Below are 18,371 nucleotides of genomic sequence, written 5' to 3'. Positions count from 1 at the left end.
ACTCCATCTTTACTATCTTTGCAATTTTTCTATAAATCTAAAATTATCCCCAAATAAAATGCTTATTTAAAAATAGAGAAGAAATAATTGAATGAAATAAAATCAGTCATGTCCTATTTAGCAATACTAGACACAGATGATGATTGTGAAGAGTGACAACGATGTTAGTAGAGGAATAATTATGCATGTCTTCTATGTTAGTAGGAAAACATTTGTGAAAAATAAAGGCAAATTAAAAAACTCACTAACTTATATTGGCATAAAAGGCAAAGAACTTCACGGATGGGAAGCCATTTGCAGTCAATAAAGAGTCCGTGGGAAGGTGGAGGAAGGTGGCTCCCCGGGCACCTTGCAGACTGTATGCCAGTTCAGTAATGGCTCAATTCAGGAAGCGGACCAAGGAAGCCACAGATGACGTCCATGTGCATTTCCAACTTTTCTAGAGGTGTTGGTTGTAAAAGCCACCAGGATCTCATGGCCCCGAAAACTTCCTTCCTAGTCTCTCTCGTTGGGAAGTTCTGTCAGGAGCCCCATCCAACACCAGAACCACGGCACTGGGGTCCAGAGACCATGTTGGCATTACTAAGCCACCTCTGTGACTTTCAAAGATCCAAGGAATACCTTAAGGTTATGGCCAAGTATAACCTCATAGGTTTCAAAACTGATTTCTTTGTTCCCGGTTACCTGCTTAAACTTGAGGGAAGCATGGTCTTACATGCTGGACGAATGGAATGGTCCTTCAAAAGAGGAGGCTTAAATAACCACTTATTAAGGCAACCAGGGTCTGCTTCCCCACACATTCCACAGGCCAGTGGTTCTCAAAGTGTGGTCCTCAGAACCAGGGAGCCAGAAACTCTGGAGCGGCGCCCAGGAACCTGGGTTTTAACAAGCCCTCCAGGTGATTCCGACGCACCCTCAAGTTTGGCAACCGCTGTCATAGGCTATACAGTCCAGTACTGAAAATCTGTTATCAGCAACCCCAGATTAGAAACATCTGTTGACTCAAGTCTAAATGAAATTTGAAAAGAGAACTTCAGAGTCACGCACAAAGCTTAACTTGTGTCAAAGCAGAACAGAACCTACGTTTTCTCGGTAGAATTTCTTACCTGGAGGGATGTGAAGTCTATATAACAGTTTGATTTTCTCATTCATTTCTCCATTATACATAACATCTGCCAAAAAAAAAAAAAAGAGAGAAAGAATGAGTAGATGCAAATGGTTAAAGTACATTTGTTGTGACACAAACTCACTGGGGGGAGAGAACTTAGTACGGTTTGTACCTGTTCACCCAATACTTCCCTGCCCCTTCCCCAGACACACAGTGTTTGAAATGAAAACCTACAAGGTCATTCTTGAGCTGCAAGACAACCTCGTGAATTTTGTCTGGCCTCATACCTTCTGAAAGATTTTAATTTCAGGCCAGTCCCTAATACACTTCATTGTGTGGATCTACTTGCTCCATGGTCCACCCTGTCTTGTGTTCACAGACTCCCGTCCCAAATTAACTCACTGCAGTGAAGACCCACAGGGTCCTACCGAGACAGCTCACAAATGCTTTGAATTCGATCAGGTGGTCCATGTTGTCATCCAGGAGCCTGAAAGTCCTCTCCGCGAGGATCTCCGTGTGGGCCCCACAGGTCCATGGCGAGACAAGCTGAAACAAGTGTGCAAACTGCCGGGCATCTATGCGGTACTGTTCTGCGTAAGGCCTGCTGGGGTCGTGGCGTGGGGCCATGGGCCGGGGCTGCTCCCAGTAACAGCTCATCATGTGCTCTCTCTTCAAACAAGAGGGAGAGAGGGATCTGTGAGAGATGGGGGCCTGTGGGGGGCTGCACGCTTAAAAGCCAAGGTTAACTTGGCTTTCTCTCAGGACTCACTTGGCCTCATAAATTATGTATTGAGTAAGAACATTATAACACGAACAAATGAAAAAAATTAAAGTACTTACAATCTCATTACTCTAACCAGACAAGTAAAAGATCTCCCTTGTTATCTTACACTTCTTGCCCACAAGAATATGTAATTTTGACCTCTTTCTCTAGGATCTTTTTTTTTATTGTAGCACACAATACCTAACAAAACTTATCATTTTAACCATTTTTCAATGTGCAGTTCAGCTGCCATAGTTTTAATTCTAGGAGACCTAATTTTTATTCTGCTATTTTCTCATCAAATCACATCTGAAAATGAAAAAGTGCTAGACAGATCTACAGAATACAGAAGAAACCAGTTGCCCTGGTTGCCTGTGGGGAGGGAACGTAGGGGTGGGGACTCAAATGTAGAACCAAGTCTTTTTTTTTTTTTTTTAAGATTTTATTATTTGAGAGAGAGCATGAAAGAGCAAGTGCACGAGCAGGGGGGAGAGGCAGAGGGAGAGGGAGAAGCAGACTCCCCGCAGTCCCCTAGGGACTCGATCCTAGGACCCTTGGATCATGATCTGGGCTGAAGGCAGACGCTTAACCAACTAAGCCACCCAGGTGCCCCAGAACCAAGTCTTTTTGCTGCATACTTTCTTATAAATTTTGAACCAGATGAATATATTAACAATTCAAAAAACCAGAAGTAAAAAAAAAAGTGATTCAAAGTCTTGGGAATACACTGACAACCAGAGCAATCAAAACTGGCCCTGTCCCTGAGGTTTGCCTCTTTAGGACGCATCTCTTACACCCACGCTAAGTCACCTCCTGGGACGTCTTGGCTCACTGAAGTAATTCCCAATGACTGCGGGCTTCTGCACAATTTCAGTGTGCTCCCCCCATCCTGGTGGCGCGGAAACGAATATGGAGGCTGTAACATGTAAGCACAGATCCTTGGATGGAAACCAAAATGCCATTTATAATTTTACTGTCATACTTGTTGGCAGCCAAGTTCTTCGAATAGCCTTTGCAGAATTGTGAAAAATACCCCAAGAACTTTTCAGTGTGAGACAACGGTCTAATGAAATTTCCATTCCTAAAAACCCAAGACACACTACTAAAGTCCATTGTGTATCTGTGCATCCTGTGATGCTTAAGACCCACAGAATCCTGCCAAGAAAACAGTTATAATAAGTAAGCCAAGGACTGATGCAATCAGTTTACACAGAATCCTACAGAAAAACAAACCGATATAAAAAAAAAAGACCATGGATATAAGCAGGTGATACAAAGAAGTACACAATTATCTGTATGGTACTCAACCTCGCTAATGGATAAATTTAAATTAAAATAAAATGCAATTTTCTACAAGACTAGCAAAATTGCAAAAGATCTATAATAAACGCTGGGTGAGTGTGGAGTGTAGGAAATGAGCACTCTCAGGCATCATCAGTGGAACTGAAATTTGAAAAATCAAACACACTTTAGTAATACAGGCTACAGTTTGGTTTGTGCATCTCGAAGGGCCCCATCCCACAGAAACTGTACCACTGGTGTAGCTGCACGTAGGCGTGGGGACTCACTGCCAGGCTATCAGGAGTGGATCACTGTGCCTGTCTCCCTGCCCCACTTTTATCCACTCTTTCAAGCAAGGACGCTTCCAGCAGGGCACCTGAAAATTTTCTTGGCTGGGTGATTTAAGTAGCAAGACCTGAGAATCCACCTAAATATCCAAATATTAGAAATATGGTTTATTTACTATTACCAATCTGATAGATTATAAGGTTATTTTAAAATGAGTAAGACTATGTGGCAACATGGAAAAGTGTTAATAACAGTACCGAGGGAAAATAGAAGATAAAGTAGCACATGTACCAGCCAAATATAAAAATACGTCTACATGTATTATGGGGGGGTTAGGAGTCCTCACAAAGCATAGGAGGTGGGAATGTCAGTAATGGTCACTGTTCCATCCACCAAGGCCTGGGAACTCCATGTAGAACAGTGTGGAACGGGCTACCAGCACGGAAGGAAGGCCCTCTGCAGAGCACAGCGCTCATGTGAGCTGTAGGCAGGCGAGACGAAGACGGAGCTGGCAGGTGGGGCAGGTGACAACGTGGGCTGGGGCCTGTCACTCCCTCATCTTCCCAGAGTTTCCTACCTTGAATAAGTCATAGAGTTCTTCCAGGTCTTCAGGAGGAATGGAGACTTCCGGGATAACAACGCGGAGCTTGAGGAAAGAACCAACAGCAATGGAGTGAATTCTCTGCCTGCACCTGGGAGGATCAGAGGGAACAGGGGGGCTCTTCTTGCTCGTGGGGGACACCAGGCGCAAGTCCCGTCTACCAGAGCAGTCTGTTCCTTTTTGATGCCAGGATCACGTTATGGTAACTTTCTCAAGGTGTTTACCCTCAGCCTTGCCAATTCACACATCAGTGCCTGGGGACAAACGCGTGAGTGCTAATGGAAGTCAAACTCTAGCAAAGACGAGGCTGGGGCAGGAAGTTCCTCCTGAAGAACAACTAACACTGCAGGCCTTCTGCGCCAGGCATTTTCTATATCGTACCTCGTTTAATCCCAGATGCTGGGTATTAGTATCCTCCTTTACAACTGGGGAAACTGAGGCTCACGGGGCTTAAATTGCTCACAATCTGTCTGACTCTCAAACCCGTTTCTATGCCAGGTCACCCTAATTCAATGCAGGGGGGTGGGGTGGCATTCTTTTTCTTAAGTTTCTTTACTTTTAGTAATCTTTACACCCAACGTGGGGCTCAAACTCGGGACCCCAAGGTTCAAGAGTCACATGCCAGCCAGGTGCCCCAAAAGCTAGCATTCTTATGAGACCCACAGGAACAGAGCCCAGGTTAGCGCCCAACTGCCATTTTGACAACCCATGACTCACTACGTTCTGCTTTGTGGTATCTTCGTGGCCCTGGAGAACCCTGATCCTGTGCTTACAGCGCAGGTGCTCGATCTGCTCCACGGACTGGTCTCCAAATTTCTGCAGAGAAACGAATGTCCCTCAACATCCATCTCTGACCAGGTTTCCCAGAGGATGAGGGTGGGGATGGGGCCAGGCCCAGTTACCTCATAGGAGTCCCGGATCAGGTCGGCAATGTCAGTCCCAGGGTAGGGCTCCTGGTCATCGGAGAAAAAGGCATGGTGGCTGCTGACGGGGGGTCCAGGGCTGTCCTCATTCTTAATGTGATCTAGAAACCTGAGCACACAACCCACCGCTGAAGCACTGGTTTCCCTTCGCCTGTGAACCGCACCCCACCCGCTACCTTCCCAGGGGCTGGGGGAAATGTCAGAGCACTTTCAGACACAGCTCATTCGTCTCCAAACGCTGGGAGGAGGGCAAGATAACAACTACTGTGCTCCTTTAGAGGAAAGGAGACATGCCTAAAGCCAGACTTGTTAATCTGGGCCCCATGGGTAGGTTTGCAGGGACCTGGGACTCTGGTGAAGTCAACACAAAGTTCTGTGCATACACGTGCCACTGTAAGCTTCCACAGTATTCTGAAGGGGAAACTTTCATCTGTCTTTCAACTTGCCCTCAGCTACAAGAGAGCCAGATTCCAGTCCTCGGCCCCGTGGGACTTTTCTTGCACTGCAACACACCAAGCCCCTACACATCAAATGTCCGAAACCTCCAGCTGGCTGCCTGAGACCACCATTTCCCAGTGCCTGCCTGCCCCATTCCAGGCCACTGTGAGTGTGTATCTCCCCAGAGACAAGCGCAGATGGCCCACTCTCCTCCTGTACCCTCTCTCACTTGCTGGAGAGGAGCCGGGAAGATGGCGCTCTTCACCACATGCAGGCAACAGTGCCACCTCACTGGCTGGCTCTGGGGGGGGGACCACGGCGTGACAAGTGGCAGAGTGGAAGGAAAAATTCCACAGTGACAGCCCTGCTGGGCACCCGCTGCTGCTTCCACCTGGTCTATTTTGCAAAGCCCATGATAGCCCTCCTCAACCCGCCACCCCAACCCCGTGAGCCCACCTGCTGAGGACCATGAGGGCCTGGCCATCGTCCTTGCTGCTGCACAGGCCCTGCGCATTGGCTTCCAGCACGGCCAGCCCCAGCTGGAAGATGGCTTTGATCCCATCGTAGAAGAAGCAATCCACAACGCTCACCGCACTCTCCAGAGGCATAATGCTGAGGAACAGAGTCAGGAACCAGGAGAGAGAGATGGACGCGAGGGCTGAGAGGTCGTTCATGTGCTCTGCCAGCTCGGGGAGGTGCTCCTTGATGAGCTCCTCAAAGACCGACTGGTCCACCTGGGCCCCTGAAAAAGGCAGGCCACGGAGACTTGGTTGGGGAAGGAGTCACACTTTCTAAAGTTAGCCTGAAATTGAAACTACCCTGAGATGAGCAGAACAATGAAACAGAATTTGAGTCCAGAAAAGGACTCGTACTTAACTGGTTTTTGACGCTGACTAGAGTAATTCAGTGGGGAAAGGATAGTCTTTTCAAAAAATAATGCTCAATCAAGTGCACACCTGTGTGGGAGCAGAGGGGGACCTCAAGTCCTACTTCACAGGATACAAGAAAATACATTTGACATGTGTCACAGACCTCAATATAAAAGCTAATACTATAAAGCTTCTGAAGAAAAATATAGGAAAAAGGCATCATTTCTTAGGACACAAAAAGCACTAGCCACAGAAAAAAATTATAAATTGGACTTCATGAAAATAAAAGACTGGTATTCCTCAAGAAACATTAATAAAAATAGGAATGCAAACTTCACACTAAGAAAATATTTATAATACATATACCTGACAAGGGTCTTGTATTCAAAATAAAACTCTTGCAACTTAGTGGTCAATAACCCATTTTTTCTTAAATAGGCAAAAGATGTGAGCAGACACTTCAAAAGAGACAATGAACAAATGGCCAGGAAGCACAGAAAAATATGTTCAACATCATTCATCAAAGAAATGCAAAGTAAAACCTCCATGATAGATCCCTTCTTCCCCGCTAGAATGGCAAAACTTAAAAAGACAACTCTGAAGGCCAACAGGGATGTGGAGCAACCAGAACTCACACACTGCTGGTAGGAGATCTGTGACCGCAGTGTATCCGCTTTGAAAAACCAACAGTTTCTTAGTTAAAAATCCATCTAACCTATGACCCAGCAATTCTACTCCTAGGTAAACACTCAAGAAAACGGACAATCCTGAGTCACTTACTTACTTACACATGAATGTGTATCTCAACTTCACTTACAATAAAAGACTGGAAACCACGCAGACCTCTAAACGAATCACGGTCTGAGTGTGCGGTGTGACTCAGCCAGAAGAGGAGCAGAGTACTAATGCCTCAGCAACCCCGTGTCGTGCGTAGGAAAACAGACCCAGAAGAGTGTGTTCTCCATGGTTACACTGAGACCAAGTTCAAGAACTTGGGCCCAACTAACCCGTGGTGACAGACCCCAGGACCGAGTGTTGCCTGTGGCAGGGAAGGGGCAGAAGGGAAGTGGGGGGTTATGGAAATGCTCCAGCCTGTATTGGGGCAGTGCTCACACAGCTGTACACATTACCTAGGGGGCGCTGCTGGTCACTGAGGAGTAGACACTGTCCCGTAGGAGCACCATCAACCGATGGCGGCTTTGGCAGCTTGCCTCCCGGTGACCCTGACACTCTGAGGAGTCCGTGCTACTGTGTGCAAGCTTAGACTGCCTCCCACAGCATAAGTGGAAAGGGAAGGAAGCCCGTCACTCAGGCACCTGGAGGGAGCCAGGGAAGACAGTCTAGAGCACACCGCCACATCCTTCCCAGCCACCCCCCCAACTCCCAGGGGTCCTCACATTCCCTCGGTTCTTGACACCAGTCTTCTTCGGGAGCGTCTTCTTCCTGCCCTGCCCCTACTCCAGTCTTTTGCCAAATTCTGTCTCAGATTGGTTCTTTAGTTTCTGTTCCCACCGCTGCCGCCCAAATTTTAGGTCATCTCCAGAAAAGGTACGGGAGAGTATCAGCAAGCCGAAGCAATGTTTCTGTCATTTTGTCCACTAGGAGGGGCTGGACCACAGGGATAATGCAAATGCCAATCCGCCACAGAAAAGGAAGGCACGAGGTGGGTGCCTGAGTGCTGTGGGGTCACAGGTCTGCCCAGAGCCGGGGCCAGCAACAATGGGCCTTCTCACTTATCAGTGTATCCAAGGCCGGGGCAGGGAGCAGGGGATGTCCCAAATCTGCCCTTCAGGTCCAGCCTCAAGAGTCTCCACAAGGGAAAGGGGACATCTGTCTGCAGGAGCTCCTTGGGTACAGAGGGCAACACCACCCTCCCTTTCCAGGCCGCAGTATCAGCAAAAAACCTCTCTGGTTTTCACTTTTCAACTTGTTTCTCGAACCTAAACATTTTTCTTTTCAGGTAACCTCAGTCCACCCTTTTGCCAGAACGGTGCAGAGATTACGCCAGTTTGTTCTGCACATTCAAGAGCCAAACAGTGTTTGTACAGAGACCAGCTGAGCGGCACAGGGGATTTCTGAACAAGGACTGATGACAAATGTCTTTGCCCAGGCTCTGTCCCTGCTCCCCAAGCACAGAAGAGGAAGAGGAGGAGGAAGGAGGCAGTTTACCAATGACTCGGTGGTTGAAGTAGTCGGGCAGCATCCGCTCACACACGGCGACGAGCAACCAGAAGGCCTCCTCCTCCTTGGCGTACAGCAGCAAAACGGAGGTCAGGATGTTCATGGACTGCTCAGGGTTCACAGAGGAGGGGACGCTTCATGTCAGACCACGTCGTGCCACACAGACATTAAAAATCACACAAGCCCAAAGGGTCCACAGAAGTCAAGACTGTCAATGAGAGACCCAGTCTAGCCCAACCACACTGACACTTGTCAAGTGGAATGACCGTGTTTATCAACATGGTCCCCACAAGACACCCCAGGCTGAGCCACCAGCCACCATTCCGTCACTGTCCCCATCTAGGAATGCTGGGGTCAGCTGTGGTGCACGCCTTAGGCTCAGGTCAAATCCAGCTATTCTGTGTGTATGTTCTAACACACACACACAAACATTCACGTGTTGATTTTGCTTTTCACAGGAAAACAAAGTTTAAACTCGTCTATTTTCAGGTATCAGAGACTTCGCTAACCCAGTCTAGTGGTGGGGTGGGGGCAGTGGTGTTTTATTTTACTGGGTTCTATTTTGTGCTTGTTTACCACATCCCTGAATAAACTTTCCGAGTAAACTCAACAACTGTTCAGAGGGCGTCTTACCTCCACTTGTGCTTCCTGAAGGAAAAGGATCGGCCCCAAACATCTTTTTCCTCCCCAAATAGCACTGATATTTAAAAAATAATCCCTGTAACTTCTGTAGAGATCTAGAAAGATAAAGCTCCACAGAAGCGTTATCAGTGCCGTCCTACAGCGGAGGCCTGGAGGGGCGGTCAAGACAATCTGTCCTGCCGTGGACAGTGACTCATCATGTGCACTGCTCTTTTCGGGCACCACAGTTTCTAATCTCAAGTAATCAGCCTGTTTGACTATACGAAGATGATTCCTTTGGCCTTATTCGATACATTCTTTAAGGGAAGAGACAAAGCACAGAGCCTTCACAGGACAGTCTTCGCTACCAGTCGAGAACAACAGAACCCGAAGCCTGGGTGACCAACACAAGACACAGACTCAAAGATTTCTGCTCCTCCACTGCACACCTCACCTGGCAGTACCCAATTTTGGGATTCCGGTGGGCATAGGCTGTCAGGACTCTCCTCAAAGCAGCAATTCCCGTTTCATTCTGGAAGGCGGGATGCTCCGGTAAGGAACGGTGCAGGTCCCGTTCTATCTCCTCGGTCACCAGGCAATATTTTCCCATGGACTCCTCCACCAGATTACCATAGTAACCCGGATGCGAGGCGAGATCGGTTACAGCATCTGACGATTTAAAAGTAATGTTTTCAAGGGGGCGGATTACCGGGACAGAGTCAACATGGGGAGGGGGCTTGTCCTGCCGGAAGACCTCAGTGTGGTCTCATTACTGGAGGGACAGAAAATATTTTGAGACCACACACAGACCGAAAGGACTTCATTTCTGCCAAAAACAAAAAAGAAAAAATGAAACAACATAGCTTTTCTAAGAATAACCTTAGAGAGAGAAAGGAAACAGCTCATACTAGAAACAGTTGTATTAATATGCTTTTTGTAAGTTGTATTCTCTAGTAACAGGGACAGTGGATATATGTGTGTATCTATACATACAGACGTACACACAATTTTCATATATTAACATAAAATTACTGAGTACGTATGTGGGAAACACATGAGAAGGTGCATTTATGTTTAGTAATCAAACAATTATCAAGGAGCCAACAAGCTGCCAACAAGAAACTCTGAGGCTGGGATCATGATAGGCGGGGCGGCCAAGCACAGTCCACCCACCCCCGAGGTGCCCCCCAGGCCTCTGACAAGCAAGGGACATCAGGGGTGAGGATCCCATGCCCTCGTCAGCCAGCACCAGGGCACCTGTGGTTCCAGCCAGTGATCCCGCAGGGGTGCTGGTGGTGGGCGGGGCTCCAGGACGGAGGCCAGACTCATGTCTGGAGGTCTCCTGGAGATCCCAGGAGAGCAGGGCAAGCAGAAAGGGCCTAGTTCCGCCTTTAATCACCAGCCTAGGTCTTTAAATTCTGATTGGCTTTAGTAAACTGCCCTCCTCAACTCAGCCTTCTGCTAACTGTGATTCCCCATCCCATCCCATAAACAATCACTACGACATTCCCTTGTCCTCAAGGCTTAATACTAACAGCTGCCCCTCAACACGCGACAGCCTAAATCCCACAGCAACCTTTCTGTCAGCACTGTCACTTCGAAGGAAAGACAGCCCTTTAAGAGCTAGCTTTTTTTTTTTTTAATATGATGTCTGTGTATGTCCATTAAAGGGGTAGACTATACACCCAGTGGCATTAACAGATGTCAACTGTTAGATGGTTAAGGTGACTCATGTGACTTTCTTTGCTCGTTCCTCCCTATTTTCCTTTCAACCCTGAGTAGACATTGTTTCCATTAAATACAAAAATACAGAAGACATTTTTGATTTCAAAAAGGCCTGTCTTGCTGAAGAAACCAGCCAAAAGGGACTCCGCATGTGAAACAAGGTGAGCAGTGATAAACCCATCAATGAATCCCAACTAAGCAGAGGCCAGCAAGTATGTCGGAAAACAGGAAACATGCACCTGGGCACCCTGGGCCAGAGAGGGGATGGGCTTGGCTATTCGGAGGAGGGACTGAGAAGAGGGAAGAGGGATCACTGGGGTGAAGGTCTGGCATGAAGCCACACGAGGGAGGAACATAAGAAGGGTGCAGGGAGGAGCGCCTGGGTGGCTCAGTCGGTTGAGCGTCTGCCTTCAGCTCAGGTCATGATCCTGGGGTCCTGGGATCGAGCCCTACATCGGGCTCCCTGCTTGGTGGGAAGCCTGCTTCTCCCTCTCCCACTCCCCCTGCTTGTGCTCTCTCTCTCTCGCTGTCTCTGTCAAATAAATAAATAAAATCTTTAAAAAAAAAAAAAGAAGGGTGCAGGGAGAAGACAGGTACCCAGGCCTGGCCTCCAGGAGGCTCGTGCTGACCTGAGCCCACAGGGCCACCGAGGAAGAGTGGACCCCCTCCCGGGCCTCCAGCTGCACCCTGACAGGAGTAGCAAAGCCACCCCACTGGACAGTGGCCTTCCCTTCCTGCTCGCAAGGCCCCCCCTCTCCTACTGAGCCAGACAAAACGGCCACCCTCAATGCAGAAACATTGCTCAACACGTCTCTAGAGAAGTCAGTCCTCATCTCTGCCCACCCACTGGAGAGCATCCTGATGAGGGATTCCCAGACATCACCAAACAGCAACAGAGGGAAAGTCCTGGGGCCTGAGGCCAGACAAGGTCATCGCTGAATGGCTCAAGTGGTGTGGGAGGAGGAAGTGGGGCAGAAATCTCTGCAATGGTGCCTCCTGGGGATGCCGTGCATCTTCCACAAAGGAGGGACCAACGGAAAGTACGCTGGGGGATTTAGTTCAACGCCTCTGCAAGTGAACAAGGTACAGAGGGTTTGTTTGTTTAGTCTAGTTCAAATGTATGTCCTAGAAAGACACTGCACTTCTAGGGGGTTCTTTAACAGAGTTCTCAAGACTACATACACACTCCAAGTTATTTTTAAAGGAGAGGAGAGGCCTTCAGCCAGGCCTCATATTGGCCAAGGAGGACACCGCAGCCCAAGGTCTCGGGCAACCGGACCAAGGTCCTACAGCTAACACAGTAAGGGTGCCGAAGTTCTCGGCTGGCAACGATGCAGGAAGAATCCAGAGACAGAGGACCTGTCTGCACATACACGCTGTTCAGATCTGGGCCTCTGTTCCTGTGTCCGCTCCAGAAATAAGTTTGCCTAAAAATACCAGAAACACGTACCTGAGAAAAGCAGCCAGAGTCTGCCACGTAAAGATTCGGGGATCCCCATGGCTACAAGCTTCCGGATCTTCTCTGTGCGGAACATACACACGGTTCTGCCATATTCCACAAAGTGGTCATTCCACAGGCTTATTTTTATCTGCTCCCTGGACTGGAGATGGAAATGCTGTTAATGTACAAAGAAGCCCTTCCATGCCTTCCACCACAGCCCATCTGCAACCCACCGCAGAGGGAGACTGCCTCTGTTAACAGAGGGACCAACAGTGATGGGCAACTGGTTCAGCAAATATTTTTGAAACACTCGCAGGCACAGAGGATGTAAAGATGAGTAACAACACCAAGTAACAGCCCTTCTGGAGTTCAGAACCCAGCAGGAGAGTTTACGCAAATAAAATGCCATTTCCTTGCAAAGTTGATAGTAAGAGTAAGTTTGTCCAGATACTCAAGTCCAAAGCAGCTGGGAGGGTGGGGTGGGAGTGGGGGACGTCAGGGGAAGCGTCTCAGGATGTTAACACCAAGCCAGCTGTCGAAACACGGGTCAGCTCAGAGGGCGAACAAGGGCGGGGGGGGGGGACCTCATAATTTGCCCTGAGCTCCGGGACAGCCAGAGGAAAAACTGGAGCCTGAAAAAAATCACACTGTTCTCATTATCAGACACAAGACAGATACCATTTCTCTAGGCAACTAAAAATTCTTTAAAATTATCCCTAGATGACAGGAGTTGTTAGTACCTTTTAAGCAACATGTTTTGTTTTTTTATTAAGATTTTATTTACTTATCAGAGAGCACGTGCACAAGCAGGAGGAGGGGCAGGCAGAGGGAGAAGAAGGCTCCCCTCTCAGCAGGGAGCCCGATACGGGACCCGATCCCAGGACCCTGGGACCATGACCTGAGCCGAAGGCAGACGCTTAACCGAATGAGCCACCCAGGCGTCCCATTAAGCGACATGTTTAATATGCTTTTCATTATCTGCATTTTCCAGTAAGGGGAGAAGCTTCCATATATATTCAGTATTCTTACAGGTTTAGTCAGGAGTTCACTGAGCTGCTCTGTGTAAAGCATTATCAGAAGGCTCCATTTTGAATGAATAAAGCTAACGATTATAGTAGCCAACTAGGTGACAAGGCACAGCTTGGGGTGGTAACGTCCCCAGACAGCCCCGGCACACGTGGTCCCAATGCAGCCTCCCTCCAGCCGCAGCGTCTTTCCAGAGTACAATTTCTAGCCTCTTTACCCCACTGTGCATGACATTTCCCTCGGATTCTCCCTATAAAGAGGACAAGGATAAGTAGATGTAACAGAAATATCTTTTGTCCGGTAAAACTACAGCACAGGAGACCTTTTGTTCCAGGAGAGAACCAAGCAATACTGTAAAAGGAGCCCACACAGACAGCCCTGGGTAAGAAGGGAAACACTTGTTCTGCACCTGCAAGAACCCACAAAGGACAGCACTGATGCTCTCCAGGTCACATGGCCGAGAGCTGTGTCCAAGAGCCACTGAAGGGGCAGGTAGGGAAAGCCGACGGCCTCAGTCATCTGATCACATCCTCCATGCACCCGGTCGTGCCCAGGCAGCTGGCATTGGCTGGGCCCTCCCACGACTGCCCAGGAGGGAGAGGGAGGGGTGCTAGCTGCTGGGGCGGCCGGCAGCCTGCACCACACCTGCTGTCCCGAGGCCCGCGAGGCTGGCGCCAGCAGGTGCACGGCCCGCAGCAGGCCCGACAGCTGGGAACCCCCACCCGTGCCGGCTCTGCCGGGGTCCGGCAAAGGCAGAGCCAGGCCACCCACCATTCGTGAGTCCGGGCTCTGGCTGCCCGCCTGCTGGAACACAGAGATCAGGGCCTCGGGGTGGAGCTGCGGGCTCTTTTCTTTTTCACTTTCCTCGCTATTTTGAGAGGACACCATTTCAAGATCCCCAAACTTGTGGTCACTGCACATGCTTGTTGAATGAAACACAGGTGAAGTCTGCTGGAAAGACAAAAAAAAAAGGAGGTAGCTAGAAGAAAGTGATTACTTATGGGAGAGTCTTTGTTTTGCCTTTGGAGGCATGAAGGTAACGTATTTTTTAAATTTATTTATTTATTTGAGAGAGAGTGAGTGTGTGAGCATGAGCGAGCAGGGGGAGAGGGAGAGAGAGAATCCTCAAGCAGACTCCCCAGTGAGCATGGAGCCCGACGAGGGGCTCAATCCCAGGACCCTGAGATTGTGACCTGAGCTGAGATCAAGAGCCCAGTGCTTAACGAACTGAGCCACCCAGACGCCACGAAGGTAACATACTTAAACATGCCTGTGTAGGACTCAAGGGAAACAGACTAACATTAGCCCCAACGGATTTGATCCTCAGGAAAGAATGTGGTCCACACTGTGCTTTCCTGGGAAGGCTGCTCACAGCATACAGGGTATGGGGCCAAGAGGGGGGCAGACAAGAACCAGTTCTTGTATGCTTCCAGAACTGAGGATGACCATCTTCAGAAAACAGCTCTCGGGTACTGAGAAACTATATCCTTTCCTCCCTGTCACTGCACTGGTAAAAAGAGGTGAAGAGGGGCGCCTGGGTGGCTCAGTCGTTAAGTGTCTGCCTTCGGCTCAGGTCATGATCCCAGGGTCCTGGGATCGAGTCCCGCATCAGGTTCCCTGCTCAGCAGGGATCCTGCTTCTCCCTCTCACACTCCCCCTGCTTGTGTTCCCTCTCTCGCTATGTCTCTTTCTGTCAAATAAATAAAGTCTTAAAAAAAAAAAAAAAAAAAGAGGTGAAAAAAGAGAGGGACAGGTATGAAACAGCAGGAGAGGAGTCCCCAGCAGATCCAGGTCTGTTTTCTAGCTGTCCAGCCTTAAGGACAATGTAACTTCTCTTTTAACAAGTTCCATCTGCCCCCAAATAACATCCCCTCAACCTCGGGGGGGGGGGGCGGAGCACAGACCCCTCCAACCTACGAGGAAGGTGTCCGCTAACCTGCATGCAGGTCGATACCCATCAAACCCTCTAGCCTGGGAGAGGTGCCCTGTCAATCCCTCTGATGTGTGTGGGTACCCCACCAACCTCTCTAACATATGGAGGGGTGCCCATCAGTTCCCCTAACCTCTGGTGTGGGGTGGTGCCCCATGAACCCCTCTAACCTGTGAGCAGGGTACCCTGTTAGCCCCTCAAACCACTCACTGTGTGGGCCACCCTCTAACCTGTGCAGCACCCACTCAGGACCCCTCGAGTATCAGAAGTGATACACTGTCTAATACACAGGCCCAATCATCTCTAACACAGTTCTCTCATTTCCAAGTGGATTGTGGTTATGCGCACTCCCTTTAGAGACCACTGCCCTAGAAGGGGTGAGAAAAGAGATCTTCACTTTATAGGATCCCGCTGTTTCTAAGCATCATACCATGTCTTCATCTTGTGAGGTGTCATAATGCACGGGGTGTTTGGCGTGCACCTGCTTCAGCCTCATGAGCAGGCTCTCCACCAAGTTATCTCTGTCCTTTAGCTCGATGAACTGGAAGGCCATCTTGCTCCTGATGCTGATGATGATGGGATTAGGGAGCAGACTTGTGTCCTCCATCTTCTCAATGCTCACCACCTATTGCAAAAAGTTACACACAAAAGGTCCAGCAACAGACAACGGAGGGCAGGCATTTCAATTACCTATTTAGGAAAATACCACCAGAAAGAAGGCAAAACCAAACAACTGCCCTAAGGAATGGATACAGAAGTTAAAAATTACCTAAGGCAGCCTAGTCACGGTAACTCTAGTACCCATCAACAGGTGAGCGGAGGAACAAAATGTGATCTACCCACACAACTGAATAGGACTCGGCCTTGAAGAGGAGAGAAATTCTGACACGTGCTACAACATGGATGAACCTGGAGGACATCATGCTCGGTGAAATAAGCCAGCCACAGATGGGCAAATACTGTATGATCCCACTTAGACGAGGGACCTCGAGTAGTGCGATTAGGAGACAGAAGATAGAGGGGTGGTTGCCCGGAGCTGGAGAGGGAGGATGGGGAGTGAGTGCTTAATGGGAACAGAGTTTCAGCTGGGGAAGACGAGGAAGTTCTGGTGATGGTAGGATGATACTGTGAATGTACTTAACACTACTGAACCATAACACTTAAAAGTGGGTGAAGTGGGAAATGTGATGTTACGTATATGTTACAATAAGACAAGTAAGTGCATAGGACAACTCTTGGGTTCCTTGCTCCACTCCTAAGTAAGAATATTTGCAAAATGAAAACATCTAGAAAATGACATGGAGGGAGATCACGTGGATGAAAAATTCTGAGTTTTCCCAAAGAACAGTGCTCAGAATTTGGAGGTCCTGATGGGAAACAGAGGGGTGGGTATGGTCACCACAGACATGCCCTGAAACCAAAGGACTGAGGACGGCAGATCAGGAAGTGGCCTCAGGTTGCCCTGCATTTCCAGGGACAGATTGCAGAATTTTACAGCAGGAAGGGAAGGGACCTGATCCATATTAAAGGAAACATTTTTTAAATGTTTCACTCAAGTCCCAGGAGGGTACAAAAGTCATGCAATCTGACATTGGCAAAAGGTGATGCTTTTTGTCGGTTGCCTTTTTTCTTTCCCCTTTTTGTGAGTGCAACGGGTGGAATCCTTCCTAAGAGCTGTTGGAAAAGCTTTAACTGCTAGGCAGGGAGGTGAGAGTGCTTGCTTCTCACCAGTCACTTCCAGGCACATTTCAGGCTGTTGGAGCAACGACAGAAAAAGCAACAAGCACATGGGGACTGGTCAAACGCAGGCCGTGCTTCTCCCCAGAGGCCCGTCTGAACCCGACAAAGCCCCACTGGGTGAGCAGCCCTGCCCCAGCCGGTGACCCGGCCACCACGGGCTCAAGGACAAAAGGCGGGCTCGGGCAGCGCCGGCCGGGGCTCCGCCTACCTCTCTGAGCGGCAGGATGACATTGCAGCAGCCATCCTCCTTGCTGGCGAAGCAGATGTAGCGGTCGGAGGCGAACATCCGCCCCACGGTGTGGCAGCGGCTGAACGGCGTCCACAGCGAGCAGTCCAGCACGGCGTGCAGCCTCTCGCGCCTCGGCAGCCTGAAGAACGCCCGGAAGAACTCGTTCTGTGCTCTGGCTTCCAGGTCCCTGGCGGAGGGGGCAGAGAGAAGACAGAGAGGCAGGAACGGTGAACGAACACATGCGTTTACAAAGAAAACCCTCTGAAGCCGGATGTGAAAATGGATGAGCCCCGCCGGGTCGTGCGTGGGTCCCAGCACGCACCCCACTTCACAGCCAACCTCGGAGGGAACGGGTACTCCAGGCAGAAGGGGTCGCCTCTGCGCAAAAGACAACAAACTCACAGACCAAAACAGATACTCCTTCCTGGTTTGAGCAACACTGTGAATCACCATCAAACAATGGTTTAAGGATCCAGTATCAGAAAGTCCGTAACACCAAGTGCCGGCGAGGACGTGGAGAAACGGAAACCTTCATACACCGCGGGTGGGAATGTAAAATGGTGCGGCCCGTCTGGAAAACAGTTTGGCTGGTTCTCAAAAGGTTCAACATGGACTTACCATACGACCCTGCAATTCCCCTCCTAGGCGTAGACCCCAGAGAACCGAAAATGAACATCTGCTCAAAAACCTGGACACGCGTGTTCAGGATGGCAACAACCCAAACGTCCATCCGCTGATAAACAGATCAACAAAATGGGACAGAGCCACACAACAGAAGATCACCCGGCCACACGAAATACTGACACAAGCTACACCAGGGACTGACCTCGAAAGTGTTACAGATATAAAAGACCGCATACCGCCTGATTCCCTTTATATGAAATTTCCAGAATAGGCAAAACTCATAAAGACAGAAAATAGCTTAGTGATTATGTAGAGCAGGGGATAAGGGAGAAGTGGGGAGTGACTGCTCATAAGTCTGGGGTTCCTTCTTGGGGTGAAGAAAATGTTCTAAACCGAGTGTGATGACGGTTGCACAACTCTCTGGATTGAAAAACCACTGATTGGGATGCTTTAACAGGGTGAATTGTATGGTATATGAATGACAGCTCAAAAAAGCAGTTAAACTGAGATCTGTGCTGGGCATATAGTAAGTGCTGAATAAACATTAGCTATTATTACCTTTAAAAAACAAATCCAAGCGGCA

At 49.0% G+C, this 18,371-nt stretch overlaps 1 protein-coding gene across 8 annotated transcripts in view; it reads right to left on the bottom strand.

Moving 5' to 3' along the window:
- The window catches only part of TBC1D8 (TBC1 domain family member 8), a 103,673-nt gene that overhangs the window by 11,289 nt on the left and 74,013 nt on the right, over positions 1-18,371 (bottom strand). For 4 of the 8 annotated variants that reach the window (XM_036087938.2, XM_078056786.1, XM_036087940.2 and 1 more), the window contains 12 exons: positions 17,144-17,351; positions 15,626-15,820; positions 14,037-14,216; positions 12,249-12,399; positions 9,528-9,742; positions 8,441-8,558; positions 5,859-6,144; positions 4,944-5,073; positions 4,759-4,857; positions 4,018-4,086; positions 1,537-1,777; positions 1,107-1,172 (listed from right to left, as the gene is read on the bottom strand). In XM_036087938.2, the coding sequence (XP_035943831.2) occupies positions 1,107-1,172; positions 1,537-1,777; positions 4,018-4,086; positions 4,759-4,857; positions 4,944-5,073; positions 5,859-6,144; positions 8,441-8,558; positions 9,528-9,742; positions 12,249-12,399; positions 14,037-14,216; positions 15,626-15,820; positions 17,144-17,351 (1,958 nt within the window). Of the gene's footprint in view, positions 1-1,106; positions 1,173-1,510; positions 1,778-4,017; positions 4,087-4,758; positions 4,858-4,943; positions 5,074-5,858; positions 6,145-8,440; positions 8,559-9,527; positions 9,743-12,248; positions 12,400-14,036; positions 14,217-15,625; positions 15,821-17,143; positions 17,352-18,371 lie in introns of all 8 variants that reach the window. The other 4 variants (XM_036087939.2, XM_036087941.2, XM_078056787.1 and 1 more) reach the window with 3 other exon arrangements.

The sequence above is a fragment of the Halichoerus grypus genome, chromosome 10, assembly GCF_964656455.1.
Source record: "Halichoerus grypus chromosome 10, mHalGry1.hap1.1, whole genome shotgun sequence".
NCBI lineage: Eukaryota > Metazoa > Chordata > Mammalia > Carnivora > Phocidae > Halichoerus > Halichoerus grypus.
This window is presented reverse-complemented; position numbering and strand designations above follow the sequence as displayed.